Source organism: Monomorium pharaonis, chromosome 6 (genome assembly GCF_013373865.1).
Source record: "Monomorium pharaonis isolate MP-MQ-018 chromosome 6, ASM1337386v2, whole genome shotgun sequence".
NCBI classification, from domain to species: domain Eukaryota; kingdom Metazoa; phylum Arthropoda; class Insecta; order Hymenoptera; family Formicidae; genus Monomorium; species Monomorium pharaonis.
The window spans coordinates 25,162,003-25,181,912 of NC_050472.1; the positions used below are offsets into that span (position 1 = coordinate 25,162,003).

The following is a 19,910-nucleotide window of genomic DNA, read 5'->3' on the forward strand; positions in this document are numbered from 1 at the left end:
TATCGCGAATCATGCAAATTTCTACGTGCCACGAGTGAGCCCTGGTGAATATGAGTGAATACTACGAAGTTTCCTCTTACTGGACAGTTCTCATAAAGTAATGTATAATTGTCATTATCTTGACATTCGGTTACATGTTATTTCGGTATATGTATCATACGCAGTAGTGTTATTTTACTTTTGTATTCTGAAATTTTCGCATATTTTCGAACATCTTAAAAATAGAGAGAAATGAGAAAAAACACTTTTAAAAAATTTGAAAACAAAAAATTTTTCTAATTTTAAGATATTTCCCCTTTTTTGTTTTCTTCAAGTGTTCTTCAAGTGTTTAGGAAAATTACACATATCTAAAATGTTTTAGTTACAATCCTTATAATTTAATGTTAGATATTAAAGTTTGACGAATGTTTGTCTAATCAACTGCATTCATCATTCACTGTTAGTGACATACGGTCCATATGTTCTCACCACTGTTAAATCAGTGATGCCGTTTACCACAAAGTGGGGTTACACCACGCGATCAAATCTGACTGACGCAATACTAGGAGTTACTACTAACATGACTGCCAGTGTCCATTTGTAACTATGGCATATATGGATGTGCAATTAATTGTGTATGAACTGAAGCGCTTTAGTCTTTTGAGTATTAAGCATCTGAGCTTATTTAGCACTATTAAACATAATTTGTGCGTACCATAGTTTTTTGAATTATAATTATTGACGCCATTATACATACACAAATGACATACAATATATTCTCTAAATTGCAATCAATGTATTATCACTGATTTGCAGAGGTATACATATAGCTGTGATAATTAGTGAGTATTCACTGTCTTTTAGTGATTTTTACTTCAGAATTAATGTATAATCATTGAAAGATCAGTGTATTTGTTTCACTGATTTACAAGTTAAATATATCACTGAAAATCTGTGTATCTGATTTCACTGATTCTTCGCTGATTGTAATTTAGAGAGTATGTTCCTGAATTGATTCGCGCGCATCAACTTCGAGATTTATATCATATTTTCGCGAAAAAAAAGCGTGCATATCAGGAGCGTTGCAAATGACATGGTCGAAGACACATACGTTATACGCGATTAGATTCGGCACACATTCAGATTTGTCGGATTAATTAATCATCTTGCGCATAATTTTGCGCTCATAGCCACTTACACGCACGTCCCTCAGGATTCCGCGGGAGCGGACGACGGCTGTCGACCGAGAGTTGCGGGTCCCGAAGGTTTAAGCAGAAACCATACGGCAGCTCTCCGCTGCCGTGTACCAAGGATATTGGGCGATACGTCATACGTTGCATAACTACGCGACCCCAAACGAGCTATTGTTCCTCGACGACGAAGTATTCTCTCAGCCTGCGCCGTGCCTATCCGCACCATGTATCTCGCGACACGCTGATAATGTTAGAAATTTCGACACGTTGTATTAATTGCACTGCGTGTAACACATGCTTACGGTTAGATAGATAATCTTGATACTTGTAAAATATTTTGTTAATTAAAATTTAAGTTATGTTACTATCGGAGTAAAGTTCGAGTTCAATAACATTAAAAGTGCAGATATTACCTTTTTTATTCGAAGATATAATCGCTAATAACCATAAACTTGTCTTCGGAAATATTACGAATACGCTTTTTGCGTAACGAGACACCAGTTTTCGGCTCGATGACATATTTTTCCTGGGCTTAGTGAAATGTACTTTATACGACGTTGTAAAATTTACGAGCGCTGTGCATCAAATGTTATTAAATTTTACGGGGTTAAACCTCTCGCCGCGGATTATTAAGATTCTCATCTCGATGAGCGACGAGAGATGCGATTCTTAGATAGGAAATTGTCGGTTATTAACCTTGTGTATATATTTTCTACGCTCTCATAAACTGATCTTCTCAACGACCCGATGTTAAAACGCATTATTGCATTTTCTTAGCGTTACTTAAAAAAGAACGTTTAATCTAATTATTAAGAAATCTTAAAATATTCGACACACGTTTCATTTACACTGCTGCATGATTAAAAAATAGGGCATATGTCTTCAGATTTAAGCGGTAATCTTAATTTTTAAATTTAGCTTTTAATAAACGGCAAGTAAATGTTATTTAATTGACATGAAACTGTCAAACAAAGTTGATTAAGGTTAAAATATCGATTTCTATCTATTTATTAGAACTTGTAATGCTTATTCGTAGGATATGAAGTGTCAATAGGATATATTCAAAACCGTAATAAAATTAATATTTGCTTTTTGCACATTTTTATCGATCAAATACAAATTATAAATAATATGTTTAATATTGTAATAGTTATCGTAAATATTCTATAGCTTTTGTTTTTTTTTATAGAGTCGTAAATTTTATATTTTTCGATTAAAAATTTTTCAATTAAAAATTGAAACAGCTTCCAAATTTGGAAATTGCTAAATGATGGAAGAAGAAGAAGAAGAAGCAGCAGCAGCTTGACAAGAACGAAAATTACGGAGTAATACCCGTGTGCCGTGCATATAAACATGCGCGAATAATTAGGTCGTGCGCACCGACGTCACGGTGGTTGAAGGTGCGAGGTTTTGGAAGGTGGGATGTGGGACGCAGGTACACTTAATGCACGGTGGTGGTTTACCATAGGGCCGTACATCATCGGTTGGGTTTACATCCGTCTAACCGCTCCGGTCATGCTGGTTTTCCTCGAATCTGGATGATCCGAATGCCACGATGACCGCAGAATCGGATTTTCTTCTTGGCGGCTGATTCGCCACGCTATCCTCCGCAGTCTCTTGACGTAGCGAAACGTAATATTGACATCTTCCTTAAGCAGTAATCCCACTTGAAAGAGAATGATGATTTAAGATGTGTAACAGCAAAATGATGCGACGATTCCCTTAGGCGTTTCGAATGTCTGACTTGAATCGTATTTAATTGTCCGATACTCTTGAAAGGATGAACGTTATCTTCATTTGAATAATGTCATAAAAATATGGAAAATATGAAAGTTATTCTTTGGAAGTAAAGTGATTTTAGTTTGTTATTACGATTGTCGAGTAATGTGTTGGCTGTTACAATAGTAAAAGGTAAGAAATTGTTTTCACATTTTTCATATCAGTGTTTCTTGGCTTACCTTTCTTTATTTTCACAAAAAAACCTGAAACTCAAACGGCAATATGGTCTTCGTAAAATTGAAATACTCTCATGGGAAATCCATTCGCGTCTATGGACGAACGCATAATCGAGCTTGGATCACGGAATTTTTCCGGCACAATTCGTTCATCTGCGATCTCCAGCTGACGGGCTTCGTCCTCTTTCTTCTCTCTTTTCTTCGGTGCACAGTAAATTTTTATACGTAATACCGAAAGGTGATTGGATGAATGAAACTATTGCTCAAAGGCATCCTTTGGGATTTCGCTCTTCTCACAGGCGACCTCCTACACTCGACTGCGTTCCATGTCCAGACAGTATTTGAATATCGCGATATTTGGACGGGATGGCGAGGGAGGAGCGGGGAAGAGGGGAGAAAGGATAGGATAAGGATGATAAGAGGATGCCGAAGATCGAATAAGAAGAACGAAAGATTGACAAAGAAGCGGAGAGACAGAGAAGACCGATAGTGGGGCGCTCTTTGATCCGCTCTTCCTTCGCCTATTTACTGGGAAAGCCGAACCACCGGGAAGCAGCGAAAAACACGGAGAATTTCAACGATCTCTCTATGCGCACCCTCTGTTTAGGATTATTTTCTACAAGAGCGGATAAGCTCTTCGCGATATATCGTTAGTCTCGGATCGTACTCGCGTCTTTCTCTCGCATCGGTCCTTCGACTTCACGTAGCACAAAATGTGATAAGAGATCAAATTTGAAAACTATATAGAAATTGGCTAATTAAATAAAGAGAGAGATGTAGGATAATGAAACTAATTTAATAATAATTCAATTATTAATTAATAATTAATTATAATTTATAATAATGAGTTTATTAATTTATTAATAAAATTATCAGTTTAATTAATGCAACTTACAACGTACAATATTTCGAATTCATGAATAAGTTGAAATGCTGTTATTAAATAATTGATATTTTGACTTGTGCTCAAGTAATATGGACTTTAATCTTCGCGATTATTTTTTTTATTCTGCGTGCTTCAATTAAAATTTTTTAGTTTGGTAATAATTCATGTTGACGGCACTGCCGTCAAATTCTTATAGATTGTTACGAGTACACCTTAAGAAATACTGAGTAATTGACGATAAAATTCCAGTCTTCCCGAAATTTTGATTATAAGTTAACGGATGCGATACACCCCGTTATTATGAGTTCAATATATTGTGCCGGTCTCCACTGATGCGCGCGTACTACTGATCCTCGAATTCCTCGGACGCGCGCGCTTGGTCCTTTGATCTTCGTAGCGGCAAGATAGTTTCGAAAAGTTGCCAGGCAGTTGTTTGGCTCGCCAGACTCTACGAGTTTAGCGTTACGAGTGAAGTATCGGGCCGAGCGAGCGCGCTAATTAATTCTCGTTTAACGCTCGGTGTTTCCGCTCCCGGCGTTCGATGCGAAATACTTGCTCACTGGCTGGCCAACAAATGTCGAGTATTTATTTATTTACCTTCAATTTACTTTCGGAAATTTGCTGTAAATAGCCCGATAGAAAAACCAGTGCCTTAACCACTTGAAAATTAGATATATCTGTTTCCTGTGTGTGAATAGCGTCGAGATTACTTATTTGCGCTTTTATCACCAATATCTACCAACGAATATCTTTCGTTCGCTTCGTTTTACCTTCGGATCACGTATCGAAGATTCAATCGACTACGAAGGGATATTCTATGGAATAAAGCAACCCACGTTTACATAAGATACGAACATGACAACGTCAACGGAGAAGAAACGAGGTCGGAACTAAACTCTGATAACTTTTTTTCTCATTCGATTGCCGCCGATCGATGCTATCTCCGTTTAACAATGCATCTTCGATGTGGACATCGCTTCATTATTTTTACCGTGAAATTTAATCCGTCATTTTCAATTCGTGATAATTGACGTTTATTCCCAATAAAATTTGTATAAAGCAAATAACGAATAAAACAGTTCAGCACCACGACCTATTCATTTTTTATTATTTATTTTTGTTATTCAGAGCTCTTACAGGCTTCCCGTTCGTTTCGTTTGGTTTTCTAATTCGTATTATTCTCGCTCGTATACATCGATGAAAAACTCCATCGCACTCAGACTCGTAAAATACTGATATTTTTTTCAATGTTTATTTTTTTCTGTCTTATCAATTGGCGTATAAAGTCTAACATTATATTCGTTGCGGTTTTCTTTGCGGTTATTTTTATCATTGATTTTCTACATAAATATTTGCCAATTATTTTCCGACATTATGTTTAGCACTATTTTTTTCAATTTCACAATTTTTTGCTTACGAAATTGTAACAAATTTTAAAGATATTACTATTTAATTTTTAACGAATGCAATAATTTTCTAATTTTGATATAAAAACATTAAATATAAATTTTGGAAAATGAATCTTTTAATGAAGCAAACTCGGTCATGTGTCTGATTTAATTTAGTTATAAAAATTATCTTTATTATAGATATCTATTTATTGGGAACATTGTTTCTTTAATTTGCTAATGATAATCGCTAATTGTAATGTACAGTATTTTACGTTATCGTTTTTTTCTTTTATATCTCAACATTTTTATAGTCTTGCAATTGTCATCATTGCACAATTTCAATGATATTCCTAATTTGTTTGTCCGTTGATTTTTTCTCAATTCTCGATTCTTTTGCTAAGGTTCTCGTCTAGGTAACCGTTTATACATCTACTTAACGATCTACACCGTTATACCCAAAATCATTGCTACTGCCCTCTTATCATTCCACTTATCTATCTATCCACGCAGACGTTCTCTTTCCGTTTAGCCTCGCTCTTGTGCGAGGAAACGATTTCTGTTCGCGACGGGGTTCGAATAGATTCGGCGAGATTAGGCAGGCAGATACCAGTAGGATTTAGTCGGGAGTGCTCGCAGGTGCGAGGGAGAAGTGGGAGGAAGTGAAAACGTGACGGTGAGAAGAGGGAAGGACAGAGGGAAAGAACGGTGCCGTATGTAGCGAGCTTTTTTACGAGCAGCTCCGAGAGGCGAAGTACGTTTACGAGCTTATGGCCCGACGTGCGCGGAACGTCGGCGGCAGTCGGCGACGAGAGCGCACAGGCGACGACATCCGTAGTCCGAGCACGCGTCTTTACCTGCCAGAAGTCAATTTCCTCCTCGGGAGGAAGGTCTCTTGCCCGCCGGTTCCTCGTCCCCTGGGAAGAGGAGCTTGTCTTCGTCCTCGTTGTCCTCCTGTCGGAAACCGCCGCTGGTCCCCTCCTTTCGTCCCCTTCGCAATGTTTCCCGGTGACTTTGCAACTTTTTCTCGTTGAGAGCTTCCATCGTTTGTCGGTTTAATAAATTCAGCAACGGCAACGTGGTTTGTTTTTAGGCGAAAATTGGGGCTTTAGGCGGCTTTTCGCGACAGCAATTGGCGCGGATTTTCGGACTGGTACGGTGAAACAGCAAGCGAAAATAACTCGGTGCACAATATATTAAGCTTTCTATCGGTTTCTATTAGCTACCACAAGTTTGCAAATTTCAATTTTTATTAATCTTAAAAATTGTCAACTTGATGATTAAAAAATGTTCACTTTATATTATACCGATATATTCATATAAATGATAAAAATATGCACTTGTGTTCAAAACAGAATGTTCGAAACAAAGAGCAAAATTTCTTTTAAGAAGTGATATTTCTTAACTTATTGTAAAGCTATTACTTTTTCCCGTTCTAAACGCTTTGTTTCTGGACTCGGACTTTTTCTTCTTTTGTTACCTCTGTCAGAAGTCATACAATTCCTGCAGTATTCTATTATTAATATTTAAGATTAGATCTTATTACCTTGAATTTGTCTCCCAATTAGAATGCTGTCGTGCTTGGCGACTTTACGGTTGCTCGGGCGAAAATTTCCCGTTGCTTTTCAGCGGGCACGAAACCGTCGTGGCCGTTTGATTTATCGCGAAATTTGCCCCGCACTCCCACGGGGGACGCCGGCCCGAGACGACGTCGGCGGATACTCTCGTGTGGATTCCTAATAATCTAATATGCCGCGACCTCAGCGCAATTTCATGCCTCCTCGGTCACGTGTGGCGTAACACTCCCTCTCTATCCGTGTGTGATCCGAGAGTGTCGTATTTACCCCCCGGTCTTTCTCCCCTCTCTCGTCCTTCTCTCGTCTTCCCCGTTCGTCTCCACTGGTAGACCGGTTACCTGGATGATCATAGTGACCGCTGGTGACTCGAGACCTGGAAATCCGATAACGGATTAAATTCTCCCGACGGCGACGTATCTGTTTGTATGGGGAACACGCGTTACGGTTTATTGAAAATTCCGTTGTAATTTAGAGAATAAATCTCTTTATTTAATGGTAGTATCGTATAATATCTAATCTTACCACACCATTTGATAAATTTGTTTCGTTAGTTTTATTTATTTATTTATTTATATTTAAAACCGGTTTTTATTGAATTTTTAACATAATGTTATTTGAATATTTTGGGTTAAATTAATATCGTTACTTAGTGTTAAAATAAATTCTAAGATTAATGAATAAAACGTACATATCGACATGTCACAAATGTTAGTTTTACTAAAAAAATTTTCAAATGTCATCGTGTTATCTTCTTTGTGCTAATTTTTTACATAATGTTTATGTTACTTTCTAATTTATTCAGCTTGTGTTAAATTAATACCAAAATTTGTGTGAGTTGTTTGGGACATGCGATATACCGTGTTAAAAATAATTTTTTTTTAACCTTGTAATAACAGTATTACTGACAATAAATGCCCTCAAAAGACAATTGAAGATATTCAATTGTTCCGGATCTCTCAATCGAGTGAGTCAAGAATGAAGGCTATCGAACCACATTTTCGTTCGCAATCACGCGGACTCTTTCCGGATTCGACGCGCGTCGCGAGGCATTAAACGAACATGTATAACGCGGCGGATACGAGCCTCATACCGCTTCACTCTGATCGGCTTTTATGCGCTTTACATGCACGCCGCGATGGATATCCGCGTACACGGCCCGCCGCGCGTTAGACGCCTTCCATATTCTATTCTATTCTATTCTATTCTGCCAGTAAGAGATATTCAATCTGCAGTTGCATGCGAGCCTGCACGATCGATCGAGAACTCGATTCCGTTTCTCGCTTTTGATTGTTGATCGTTTACATCGGCGTCGACAGAATTTTTCACGGGACGAAGAGCAATGACCATCGTCAGGATTCCTTATTTATTTTAAGAAAGAAGAAGGCAATTAATAATCCTTTACATTATAGCAACGTATTCATTAGTTTTATAATAAATGTTATAAATTTAGTTTTTATATTAGTTTTTATGTTTGCGTTATACAGAAAAGTTGTGCACATTTGTGAAAGTAAAATTAAAATCTTTGATATTAATTTTTTACGCGACGTTCCTGCAAGATTTAATTTAATTTTCTTTTTGTTCGTCGAAAAATCGTGCGACTTTCTGCAAACTTTTTGTAACGCTCGTGTGGATAATCTTATCTGTGAGAATCTTCGTCTCGCGCTAGGACAGCGTAGAATAAACGGAGAACGAGGCTCGTATACGCATCCCGTAAGGATACGCTTCAACGATTTTTACAAAGGAACGAGCTTAACCAAACCCACTTGATCCAATCTTTCCGGATATCAAAAGTTGTTTCAAGGAATACTTCCTCGCTTTACATCGTATAATAACGTGGAATACATCATCCGCGCGATATATTGCACGAGATTGTGCCGCACCGGAAAAGCACGATATGCGCTAAAAAGAGGAGGTCACATAGGAAATTATTTATTCGCGCTTTACTCGCATTCGTAATTTTGTTTGTATTGCTGCGCACGTGCGATAAATAGCATTTTAATCTTGCCGCAGCAATATGCGCGACGTAGCAGATATCATACCGGAATTATTTACTCGTGCGTTTTACGCGCTCGCCAAAGAGTTTATTTGTTTTCGCAATACATAGGTGTACTGTTATATGCGACGTATACGGATTTTAATAATTCTTTTATAACGTTATATTATATCCCTGACACAGATTCAAAAATATTCCATTTCTGCGAGAACTTATTTTTTACACTTGCGCAAAAATATGATTTAATAGCTTGCAGATTTAAATCTAATAGAGAATAGATAATTTTTACTGCACTGTAATGATAGATAACTTTTGCAATAAATTTTTTTTGCAGAGCTTCTAGAACTAAGCGATCGATTCTTAACGAAATTTAATATAAACGGTCTCACTGAAACTTTTTTCAATTAAAAAACGCTAATATATTTCAGAAATATATCTCTCATATACGATTACAGTATCGGCGCCGTGATTTGGTTATCGCAACGGTGTACTTCCGGCCCACAAAAAAACTTGGAAAAAAATTCGGCGTGCGCACGCGAAGTTTTCAGAAGTTCGCGTCGACTCATCGCGCGCCCTTAACTTCCGGAGTTGTAATAACTTATGAAATGAACCAACTTCTAAAGAATTCGTTTGATTCGGCTTCGTGACTTTGCGTGATATTACTCCCGCAGTAAGATTAAAGCGATATTAACACGACAGCAACGCAGCGAGGAGCACGCGATGTCCAGTGGTGGGCGATAGATCGCCCTTTTGCCAGGCTGCGTCTCTAACTTCCCGTCGAGCTTTATACTGTTTTGACAAGACATATTCGTGGAACCCACACGCAGCCTCGTGTAATGCTTTAAATTGGCCTTTCTCAAAGTGGAGCACGCGTATCTCGAGGGATATTTCCTTGGTTTACGTGAGAAACAGCTGGGGTGCGTTAACTGAAAATTTTGTGTAGCGTTAACTACAAAGGAAAATTTTAAGAGAACTTTTTAACTGTAGTTTTTTTAAACGATTAGCAATTACAATTAATCGCACAATTGACATTGTTTTGCTAAAGTATCTAAATATGACAATTTTGGAGTGCATACACGGATGCAGTTTTGAAAATAATTTTGTTGGATTATTAAAATAATCGAAGGATGTTAAAGCATATGATGAGCAAATGCTGCAAAAAGTTTTGTTAGTTTAGCACTTGATACAGTTCTGTATAGTTATTTAATGCTTTAACAAACTTATTTTCAGATCTGCATCTGTAAATTGGCCAAAATTTTTAGACTCTTCAGCAAAACCGTCCTTTCCGTGCAGCACTCGTAAAGAAAGTTGAAGTTTCGCGATCTCTTGAAAGAGCAGCGGGACGCACCGCATCTTGTCCGTCTAGTAATTAGAGGCGATAGTTCGGCAAGATAGTTAAGGTCGTTACCGGCTCTTACTTTAGTCGTCCCGATGTGGGTCAATTTCTTACTTCTTCGTCTCGGTCGGCGACTCGGCGGAGGCGCCTCACGGAAAACTCGCGGAACCAATTTGATAATATCGTTGCTCGTGCGCCGCTGCGCTTCTCTATGGCTATAGCTCTGTAGAAACAATAAAATTACACACACACACACACATATACACACACACGTGCGTGTGGACGTGAGCGGCGAGCTGCGTTCGCGAAGCTCCTGGGACAGCCTCGCCGTCGTTGTCGTAACCGTTTTCCGCCTTCCGTCTTCGAGGCTGCCGGCGGACAGAGATGCCGCGCTGACGCTGAGAAATGGGAAAAGTCACTTTTCCACGTTCCTCTAGGGCCGCTCACCTGCCACGACACGTGCGACCCGAATAGAGATATTGTTTCCGAGATAAATCTGTAATTTTTAACATAAATCTATCTAGTTGCAGCTATAGATAGATATAAAATGATATCCATAGATAAAACGGACGATTCGTTTAAGTATTGAAATAATGTACATGGTTGAATAACCACATTTTTTTTCGAAATCATTTTAGTAACATTTACAGAAGTATTTAATGAGTGTCGAGTTGACAAGTTAAAAAGATGCAATTGAATTTTCTGCCCGTTCCCCCCATTTCATCGCAGTATTCGAGAAACATTGCATTTACGAAAGTGGTGTGTCGGGAAAACTCTTTAAAAGTGACAAATGGATGCGCCGCGATCTATGAATATTCATCATGTCAGTACGCGGATAACACGATGGCGGAACAATGTTTCATTCTTGAAAAGTGCATCGCGTCAACGATGAGATGTGGAGCACTATGTTAGAGATATTTTGTTGGATTCGACTCGCGAAACTCGTGTGCCAGTCAAACTGCAAATCGCTTATTTATTTTGTTCACTAAAGACAATCGAATAAAGTATGATTTTGTTATGGGTTATTACATGGAGGCTATTGCACATAAGAATATTACCACAAAGGGAAGAATTTAATGAGATATTAATTTAATATATGTAATCGATTTTTTAAGTTTTGCTTTAATATTATTTAAATTATCAGCCGCATTCTATGAGGAAATAAAGATGTATTGAGAATTTAACCGTATTTAATGGAGATAATTTTTATTACACGGTACACTGAAAAAAAAAGTAATATATCCAATTAGATATGTAGTTGCGGGCTACCAACTACAGATATACTCAATACAATAATATATGCTATTGCAGTATCAACATTGTACTTGCATTAACAATAAATATTATTGTATTGAGTATTTTATGTAGTTGGCAGCCCGCAATTACATATGTTATTGGTTATATTACTTTTTTTCTGTGTATAATTCGCTATTTTAATATAAGCAAAAGTGATCTTCCTGCGATAAACGAAAAAAGGGGGGGGGAGGTATCTCTTTTAATTCTGAAGATGCAGGTTACGAAGCTTATGAAGCGTTTGTAGATTGCGTAATTTTGAGTTTGGGAAATTAAAGTACACCATGTCTCCTCTTTGCTTTATAACTCCATAATAATTTCATAATTAATTTTGTTTTTACTTGTTCCTACACAGTAATTATCGGATCGGGCCAGGTAGTAGCTCTCATCGTAGATCTTTAGGATGCCTTAATCACATTTATTAGACCCTGAAAATTCAAGAAGCGTATAAAATTCATACTGGAACTTGGGCGGGAACAACTCGGCGGAACTTCTTGATAAAGATAGCGCCGCTTCCTCGCTGCAATTTCCATAACTGGCAATTTTTAGAACGCGCCGACTTATTCTTAACCGCGAACACTAATTACTGTAGATGAAGTAGATGGGTCTCTTTCTCTGAGTAAATTATTCACTTGATCGTGGACCCTTGAATTGTTCCTCCATTTTTTTTTGTCGCGATCGCCCGCAATTAAGACGCCGAAATTGAATACCGGTCCGTTATAAACATGTAATGGGTCCCAGGTTGTACACGGTTTTTTTTTTTCCCCGAAATGCTTGGCTCACCTCGGCACACTTCGGTGCATTCAATCAATTCGGCGCAGCTCGTTTGCAATTCTGCAGGCCAACAGACGAGCCTCGATACACCCCGCTAGTGCAATTAATCAGTATCCTTGAAACGGCATTCCCTCTCTTCCTTTCGAGTGTGTTTCGGTCTTCCGCTCTCTCTTCCTTTCATTTTTCTACCGCTACACGCTCCTCTTCTCTTTTTTCCCTCTTTCAACCTACAAGCGGCAGGCGTCGAGCGTGCGCTTAACCACCTGTACTTCGAGTCCATGTTTCATACGCAGACGACCCCTTTCTCGACCCGTTTCCTTGAACCCCGGTATATCAGTCATATCGCTAATTGGAAATCGTTCGTGCGATCTACAATGTCTTGCGCGGCATACTGGCAATTAAATGTGCGTTTACCGCGAACCGTCAGCCATGTCAAACTTTTACATTAGAAGGAAAGTTTCCGGTCTTTCTCCTTTTTTTTTCTTTTTTTGTTTGCACTGAACGAAGACTCAACTTATAGCTCGATTTTAATGCAATGTAGAATGCACCAAAAATTTGCCAAATTTTAATAATAGCTTCTTTCGGATATCGAGAAAAAAATAAGTGTTCCTAAAAATTGATTATAACATCTCCGGCATATTATCTATTACTTATTCTTTATTTAGACACAGAAAGAAAATTTTTTCTTTTTACATCTTCTTTCGTCGTACTTTAAAGTTAACTTTCAGTTTAAAAAGATTTAATTTGCGTGAAGAGTAAAGGAAGTTAGTGCAAGTTTAACGTTTTATCATCACGAATGTCGTTGTCATTGGATTTGCATGGAGTTATTGTAAAAGGAGATTTGTTCAAATGCGTTCTTTTTAAATGTAATTTTTGACAATAAATTACTTATCTATACGATAACAGATTTCCATTAACATGAGGTAGAGTAATTATAGATGCTAATGTGTGTGCATCGAGGTATTAAAGTAACTTATTTTACACACACACACACAAATAAATACATACATACAAAAGGTAGGATGTGATACATAATCTCGTGATGCCCGTGTTACATAGGATAGGTTTCCGCGCTGATGCCTTTTAATTGGTGCGGATGTCGTTGCGATTATACGAAAATAAAATGCTCATTACTAGCACAGATTTTCATTAGCTGAAACTGTTTGTCATGAATGTTTACTAAAGCTTAAATAATATGACGATGTAAACATGTGCATTTGATGTTTTATGTATTTTATGCATACTTTTTCACAGCGCTGATAATTTATGTCCATGATATTTTACAGCTATACCATGAGACACATTAACATTCTATCAATATTGCAATAAAATCAATAAATAGAAGTTTAAAGGCAATGTAAACAAGACGAGAGCCGATTTTCTTTACTTAAATTGTATATGTTACGCGAATTTAACATATAAACCTTACTTCTTGAATATTTAATATTGTCTCGTATTGAAAATTATATTAAATTTTAACATTTATATGTTATAAAAATACTAAAAATGTATATTATAATAGTATCACTCATTGTTATAATGTAAAAAAAAAGTAATATAAAATAAAATGAAGAATTATCTATTAACTTTATTAAGCAGATACACTTGAGTGCAGACGCATGTAATAATTTTGTATTTTTAAAATAAATTTAGTCATATAATTTAGTTTGAAAATTGACAGTAATTTTACTGCTAATTGAGCCAAATTAAAGCTTATAAAATAACTTTGATTTTTAATAAATTAAATTTCTTTCTAATGTGCATCCTCGGGCAAAATGTCACGAAAGCCCGTGCCTCGATTAAGTAATCGCTGATCAATCCGATCCGCGGTGCTCGTGCGCGCCGACCGTCACGTAAGTGCACGTGCCACAAGTACTCGGCGTACAGGTACTCACCATCCGCACGTGCATCTTGAAACCAACCGGGAAGCGAACCAAAACGGTGGTAGTGCGGTGGTCGCGGCGGTGGCGCACGCGCTACCAGATAGCGGGAGACAGGGGATGGTTTATCTCTCCGCCGCCATAAACGTTGCAGATATTATGGATAGTGGACTGAGTTACGGGCCAATATTTCTTCGTAATTATTCTACGCTCCTACGTAACGGGAGAGATAGCATCGCGGAGAGAGGAGCCAGGTATAAGGGCGCTTACATCGCACCACCGCCTTCCTCCCGGAGGCCGGACCGCCCTCCCTTCACGCAACGTCCGAATTATATCCTGTTCTTTATTACCGTCCTCGTATGTGATATCGAATTTTTTTCACGACCCGCGATCAACGTAGTCGATTTATTGATGTCGTTTGTATGCTTAACTGACGGCCTCGTCTCATATACTGTCTTGCCCATCGTTATCACGATCGAAAAAAGGGGACGGAAGCGAAGAAAATAAATTGTGGGTAAAATTAAAGAAGCTTGTGATTTTTTTCGATTTTTAAACGCGATTTTTGCAAGTTAACTTATAATTGATACGATTACAGCATTTAATCGAAAATAATTTTCCGTGATGCAGAAATATATATTCGTTATAATCGCATAATTATTTCACCCAATAGTTGTGCTACTTTTAATATATAAGAAATTTATTCTGCGCAAAAATCGCATTTAAAATGAGGGTGGTGTAAAAAAATATTGAGAATTGGAGTAACAAACCGGGGAATAACTGACATTTGTATGCAAAGAGTCTTTCGTCGGCACTTACCGCCATTCCTTAGAAAGAATTTTCTGGCAATGTTTCCGCCAGGCGTTCATTCGTAACGAAAGTCGTAAATGAGGAGAAAAGAATACTCCAGGATAATGAAGGCTATAGGTAACAGAGAGTTCGCGCGTAATTGTTCGCGAGAATGTTTTTCTTTTCTTCGAAGATCGACCAGCGAAGGAGGTTCGCCGAAGTTAATTCCTCATTATTTCGCTACCCCTGGCGACGATTAACGAGGCGCCCTGTAGAACTAAAATTGCTATAGGAGACCGGCGATTAGTCTCAGAAGATGTATACTATCAGAAGATGTATAGATTATTCTTCTAAGTTACAAGAGCAGTTGCGCTCTTACGCAAAAGTGTTGCCTCATATTCTGCGTTATTGTGATTAAATGAAATCCTATCTTGAATTTTGATTTTGAAATCTGACGGTCGAATTATTTTATCATAGTTTTTCAGTGGGGAAATTAGCGACTTTTAAGCACTAACTAATTTTATATAAATTACGACATAGTGTAATTATTAAATAATATTAAATGTATTAATTCTCACAAAAATTGACTTTCATAAAATAAATTGTGAACAACATAAATTTTCTCCTTAATATTTGTTTCATTTACATTATTTTGAAACACAGTTACATTTGCTTTTCTTCGTGATGTTTGTTGTTTGTGCGCGCAATTAAGTTTACCGCACTCATCATATTTTTCGCATGTCCGTTTTAGAGAAATGCCTTCGTAAACTCAAATCTCCATCCAATTATATTCTCATTAATTAAACTTGATTACTTTACCAATTGTAGTTAACTGCGAATATCGCATCCGACGAGTGTTCTAAAAGTGGAGCAAATTTTTTTTTGTTTTCTAATTACCAGAATATGGCTCGTTACTTTGTAGCGGAGGGAGCATTTACCGATTACGTGCGCGTCTAACTCCGCTTGTTAGTAAATGCAGTGAAATTGTAGCAACAATAGCGTTACGAGCCGGCTGGTGTTGTTATCAATGAAAAGATGCTTTCCAAAACGACAACGTAGCTCTGTTGTTCGTATTGTATCGAGTTACGAATCAATCGGTGGAACAATCGAATAATTTAAATATAGGCATAATAATATATTAACGAAAGCACGTTTCTCGATGTGGACAATTATTTTTTTATTCTGAATTTATCTGTCGAGTATTCCCTCAGTAAATCGATTGGTTATTAATGACATGGCAATAGAGCGGTCAGATTTTTTCGGATTACTATTTCGTACGATGTATTCAAACGCGCGGTGACTGTGCAGGTTCAATTAAAAAACTTTGTGGAAGAGCAAAAATTATTTAGGTACACGTCGGTCGCGCGTTTTAGGTAAAACATATAGATCACTGCGGGAATGATTACGTTTATTTGATTCATAGATTTGTTGTATTTTTTTATAATGCCCAACACACGCAAACGAAGTCGTTTCGCAAAGTTTGGATCAAAAGATTCGATTGCGTACGTTATAAGCTATTTTTTGCGTGTTGAGCCCTTTCGAAATGAAATACTATGGCGAAGTTTAATTGGAAATATTTGATCGCGTTTATACTGGCACGACACTACAGGAACAGCGTTGAATTGAATTTCATTCTTGCAAAATATGCTCACCTCCAGCGATTCGGGCAAACGTCATTTATTTTTGCTAATTACAGTTTTTTTTTATAGCACACGCTATTCCTATACCGTGTGTTGACTTAATTAATGATAAATTATATTTGGCTTCTCGAAGTAATGCGAATAACTTCGATCTGCACGTATTTACACACAAGTAATCACTCTTGGATATTACATTTTTATTTTAATATAAATACTAAATTTATCGAAACGGTTCCAGTAATTTGAATTGGAGAACAGGTCATTTATTCTATCAAAGAGATCTTTATATATATATAATTGAGAGAGCAAGAGGGGCGGGGGGATAGAGAGAAAAAAGCATGCATTACACTAAATAGGATTTGTATTCACATTTTATTTAACGATATACAAATATCGTTATATTTGGTGTTTAACCATTGGCAATGTGTTTGTGCTTTCAGGATGGTCCGCATGATCGGCGATGAATTCCTCACGGAGGAGCGGGACCGAAAGTACTACGCCGATCACTACACATGCTGTCCACCACCACTCTTCATCATCCTCATCACCCTCGTGGAGGTGAGTAGATCGAGTTATCCTACCTCGTAACGAGCACGGCATACGCCGGATAACGCGCGTGCATACTACCTGTTTTCTGCTCTTTGATCCTCTCGGTTGTGATTAATAAATTTTTAACGAGATCATTTATGTGCGCGAATCGAGATGACGACTACGGCACGCTATTAATCCGTGTTGTTGTCCCCTTTAATCTTTTATCTTCGATCTTTCATTAGTTTTAGGATAATTTGTTGCCGTAACGCCTATAGTCGTTAAAGTTTCGGATGTTGAAGTCTATTATTTATTCATTACCGAGCTTAGGAATTCCGTTTAGTTTGCAAATTTCTCTTTGCACTTGTCTGCTCAGAGGAGGAGCATTTTAATTAAAAAGATACGTAGAAAAAGATTTACAGTATTTGCGCACAGGTCGGTTACGTCACTCTTGCAATTTTGCGAATCTTCTTATGCGCAAATTATCTACGCTTTTAATTGCTCGGTGTACAATTAATTGGAGATCTTCATTTCTGCAACGTGTTCCAATGCAGATTCTCATTTCTTATATATGTTACGTTTACGATATCGTTATTATGTGATCAAAGATCATGTAATTTGCCCGGAGGAAGCAGTCTAATATTCTTTGCGGTCAAAGAGTTAACCGCGCCCGGTAAAAGAGTCACGCACGCGCTCGTTGCTTCGTCGTTTTCCATTACTTGCTACATTTTCGCCAAGATGAATAAGTGAAATAATCGTCTCTCGCGCGCGTTTGTAATGAGCGCGCCAGATATTACGTGTACGCACATTACTTTCTCCCTTTGATCCCCTAACTAATATCCGTTTTGAGATCGTCTTATCCGTTTTCTTTTTTTTTGTCGCCGCTTATACTAATGATCACTCTTTCACCTCTTTTTGTCCCTTCTTTTTTCTCCCCTCTTGTGACACGCGCGGCGTGAAGATCTTCAGGACAGATTTATTCTGCCGGTCGACCTCGTTAGGCAGCGATTTTAATCTTCCGTAAAGTAATTCGATACTCGTAAGCCACCCTCGTTAAAAAGTACGCTCCGATACGGACGAACATCTTGCGCAATAATGCTAATTAAAATTGCGTCAGGTTATTATGTCACGGCTTGGGCGTCCGATGGTGCTGTTATAAATATTGATTTAATAGAGATACGCGGCGGCATCAAAGGACGGCCGGTCGCACACACACACACGTACATGCACATCGCGTCATTATAATAAAAGCACGCGCACTCACGTGCGAATTTCTCTCCTCTAAATTATTTTTGTTAGATTCTGCAGGCCATCAGGAATATAATGAATACACATAATTACTGCGCTCTCGTATTATGACCTGCGCACGGTAAAATTTTAATGAAAACTGTATTATAGAAACGTTTATATTGAGCGTTTTGGCCGGCATAGGAAATGAAGCGATTATATTTTTAAATGAACTCGCTTCGCAACTCATTGTGCCATTTTATTTATTACGACATATGGAAGTTCGAAATGTTTAGAGCGTGCAATTCGATTGTCGACCTTTTTATTATCGATGCGTACGACGGAGTGAAAAATTTCAAGTGCAACATAGTTTTTTTTTCCTTCACTGACGTGCGCCATCGCTATTATACCACCATTCTTTCGTTTTCTTCTTTTGTCTTGTCAGCCATCTCGGCGGAACAGACAAGGAGACAACGTAATTGTCTTCTGTAATGAGCGACTAGCGCGCGACTTGCAAAGTTACGTATGACAATGTTCCTTTGACCATCGAGAACGCTGTAACCGTGTTTAATAAATTTTTAATGATCACGGTTTGTGCATAATTTACGCGTGGACGAGAGCGCGCGGCGCTGCCCGCGGGTGCACGAACAACGTTCTCGAAATTCAAATCTGAAACTCACAATACTATTATTAATATTTCGGGCAGGAGTTACGCGCGCTCTTACTCGCGTGTGTTCGTCGCCAGCAATATATTCGTCGTTATGATAATAAAATTAACTCGACCGTAACTAATGTCGAGTTGGACGAGTGAAATGCGAGAGAAAAAAAAATACACCGGAAAATTTTTTTGTATTGCCGGGTGTAATTTTCGCAAGGCGTGATTTAAAATAAAATTACGCGTTTACAATGTGAATCGTACATGTAATGCTAGCGGATGGATTTTGTGACGGCTGTCGAGTTAATTTTTTAATTTTGTTATATTAAGTTGAAAAATATACAAAATTCAAAGCTATTATTTGTCTGATTAAAATAAAGAGAAATTGAACATCTGCGTAACTAATGAGAATGAGATTAAATATATTTATAATTAATTTGTGAAAAAATGTGCTTATATTACAAAAATACTTAATGTTGGATTTGTAGGTGTACTTTTTAAATTGAACAACAAACAGGAACTCTTGGATTAAAGCTACAATCTAATTGAACAACAAACGGAAACTCTTAGGTTAAAGCTGCAATCTAATCGCATTTTAACCGGCGCATGGTCCTTTTTTTTTTAAACATTTCTCTGATCGTTTCTTGACACACGTCGTTCACGCGTGATCGAAGCGACTCTGGTTTAATGCCCAATACGCGAACACTCGCGATCAAAATGCGCTCGTTAATTAAATCTCGAAGTACCATCCGCGGTGTAAACTGTCCCGGAAGTGACATGTGCAGCCATCGGGATAAGATGCGTCCCGAGGTATGGGATA

At 37.8% G+C, this 19,910-nt stretch overlaps 1 protein-coding gene across 1 annotated transcript in view; it reads left to right on the forward strand.

Moving 5' to 3' along the window:
• The window catches only part of LOC105837754 (protein rhomboid), a 379,198-nt gene that overhangs the window by 246,353 nt on the left and 112,935 nt on the right, over positions 1-19,910 (forward strand). Inside the window, exon 6 of the mRNA XM_012682800.3 lies at positions 17,121-17,238. Within this exon, the coding sequence (XP_012538254.1) occupies positions 17,121-17,238 (118 nt within the window). The remainder of the gene's footprint in view (positions 1-17,120; positions 17,239-19,910) is intronic.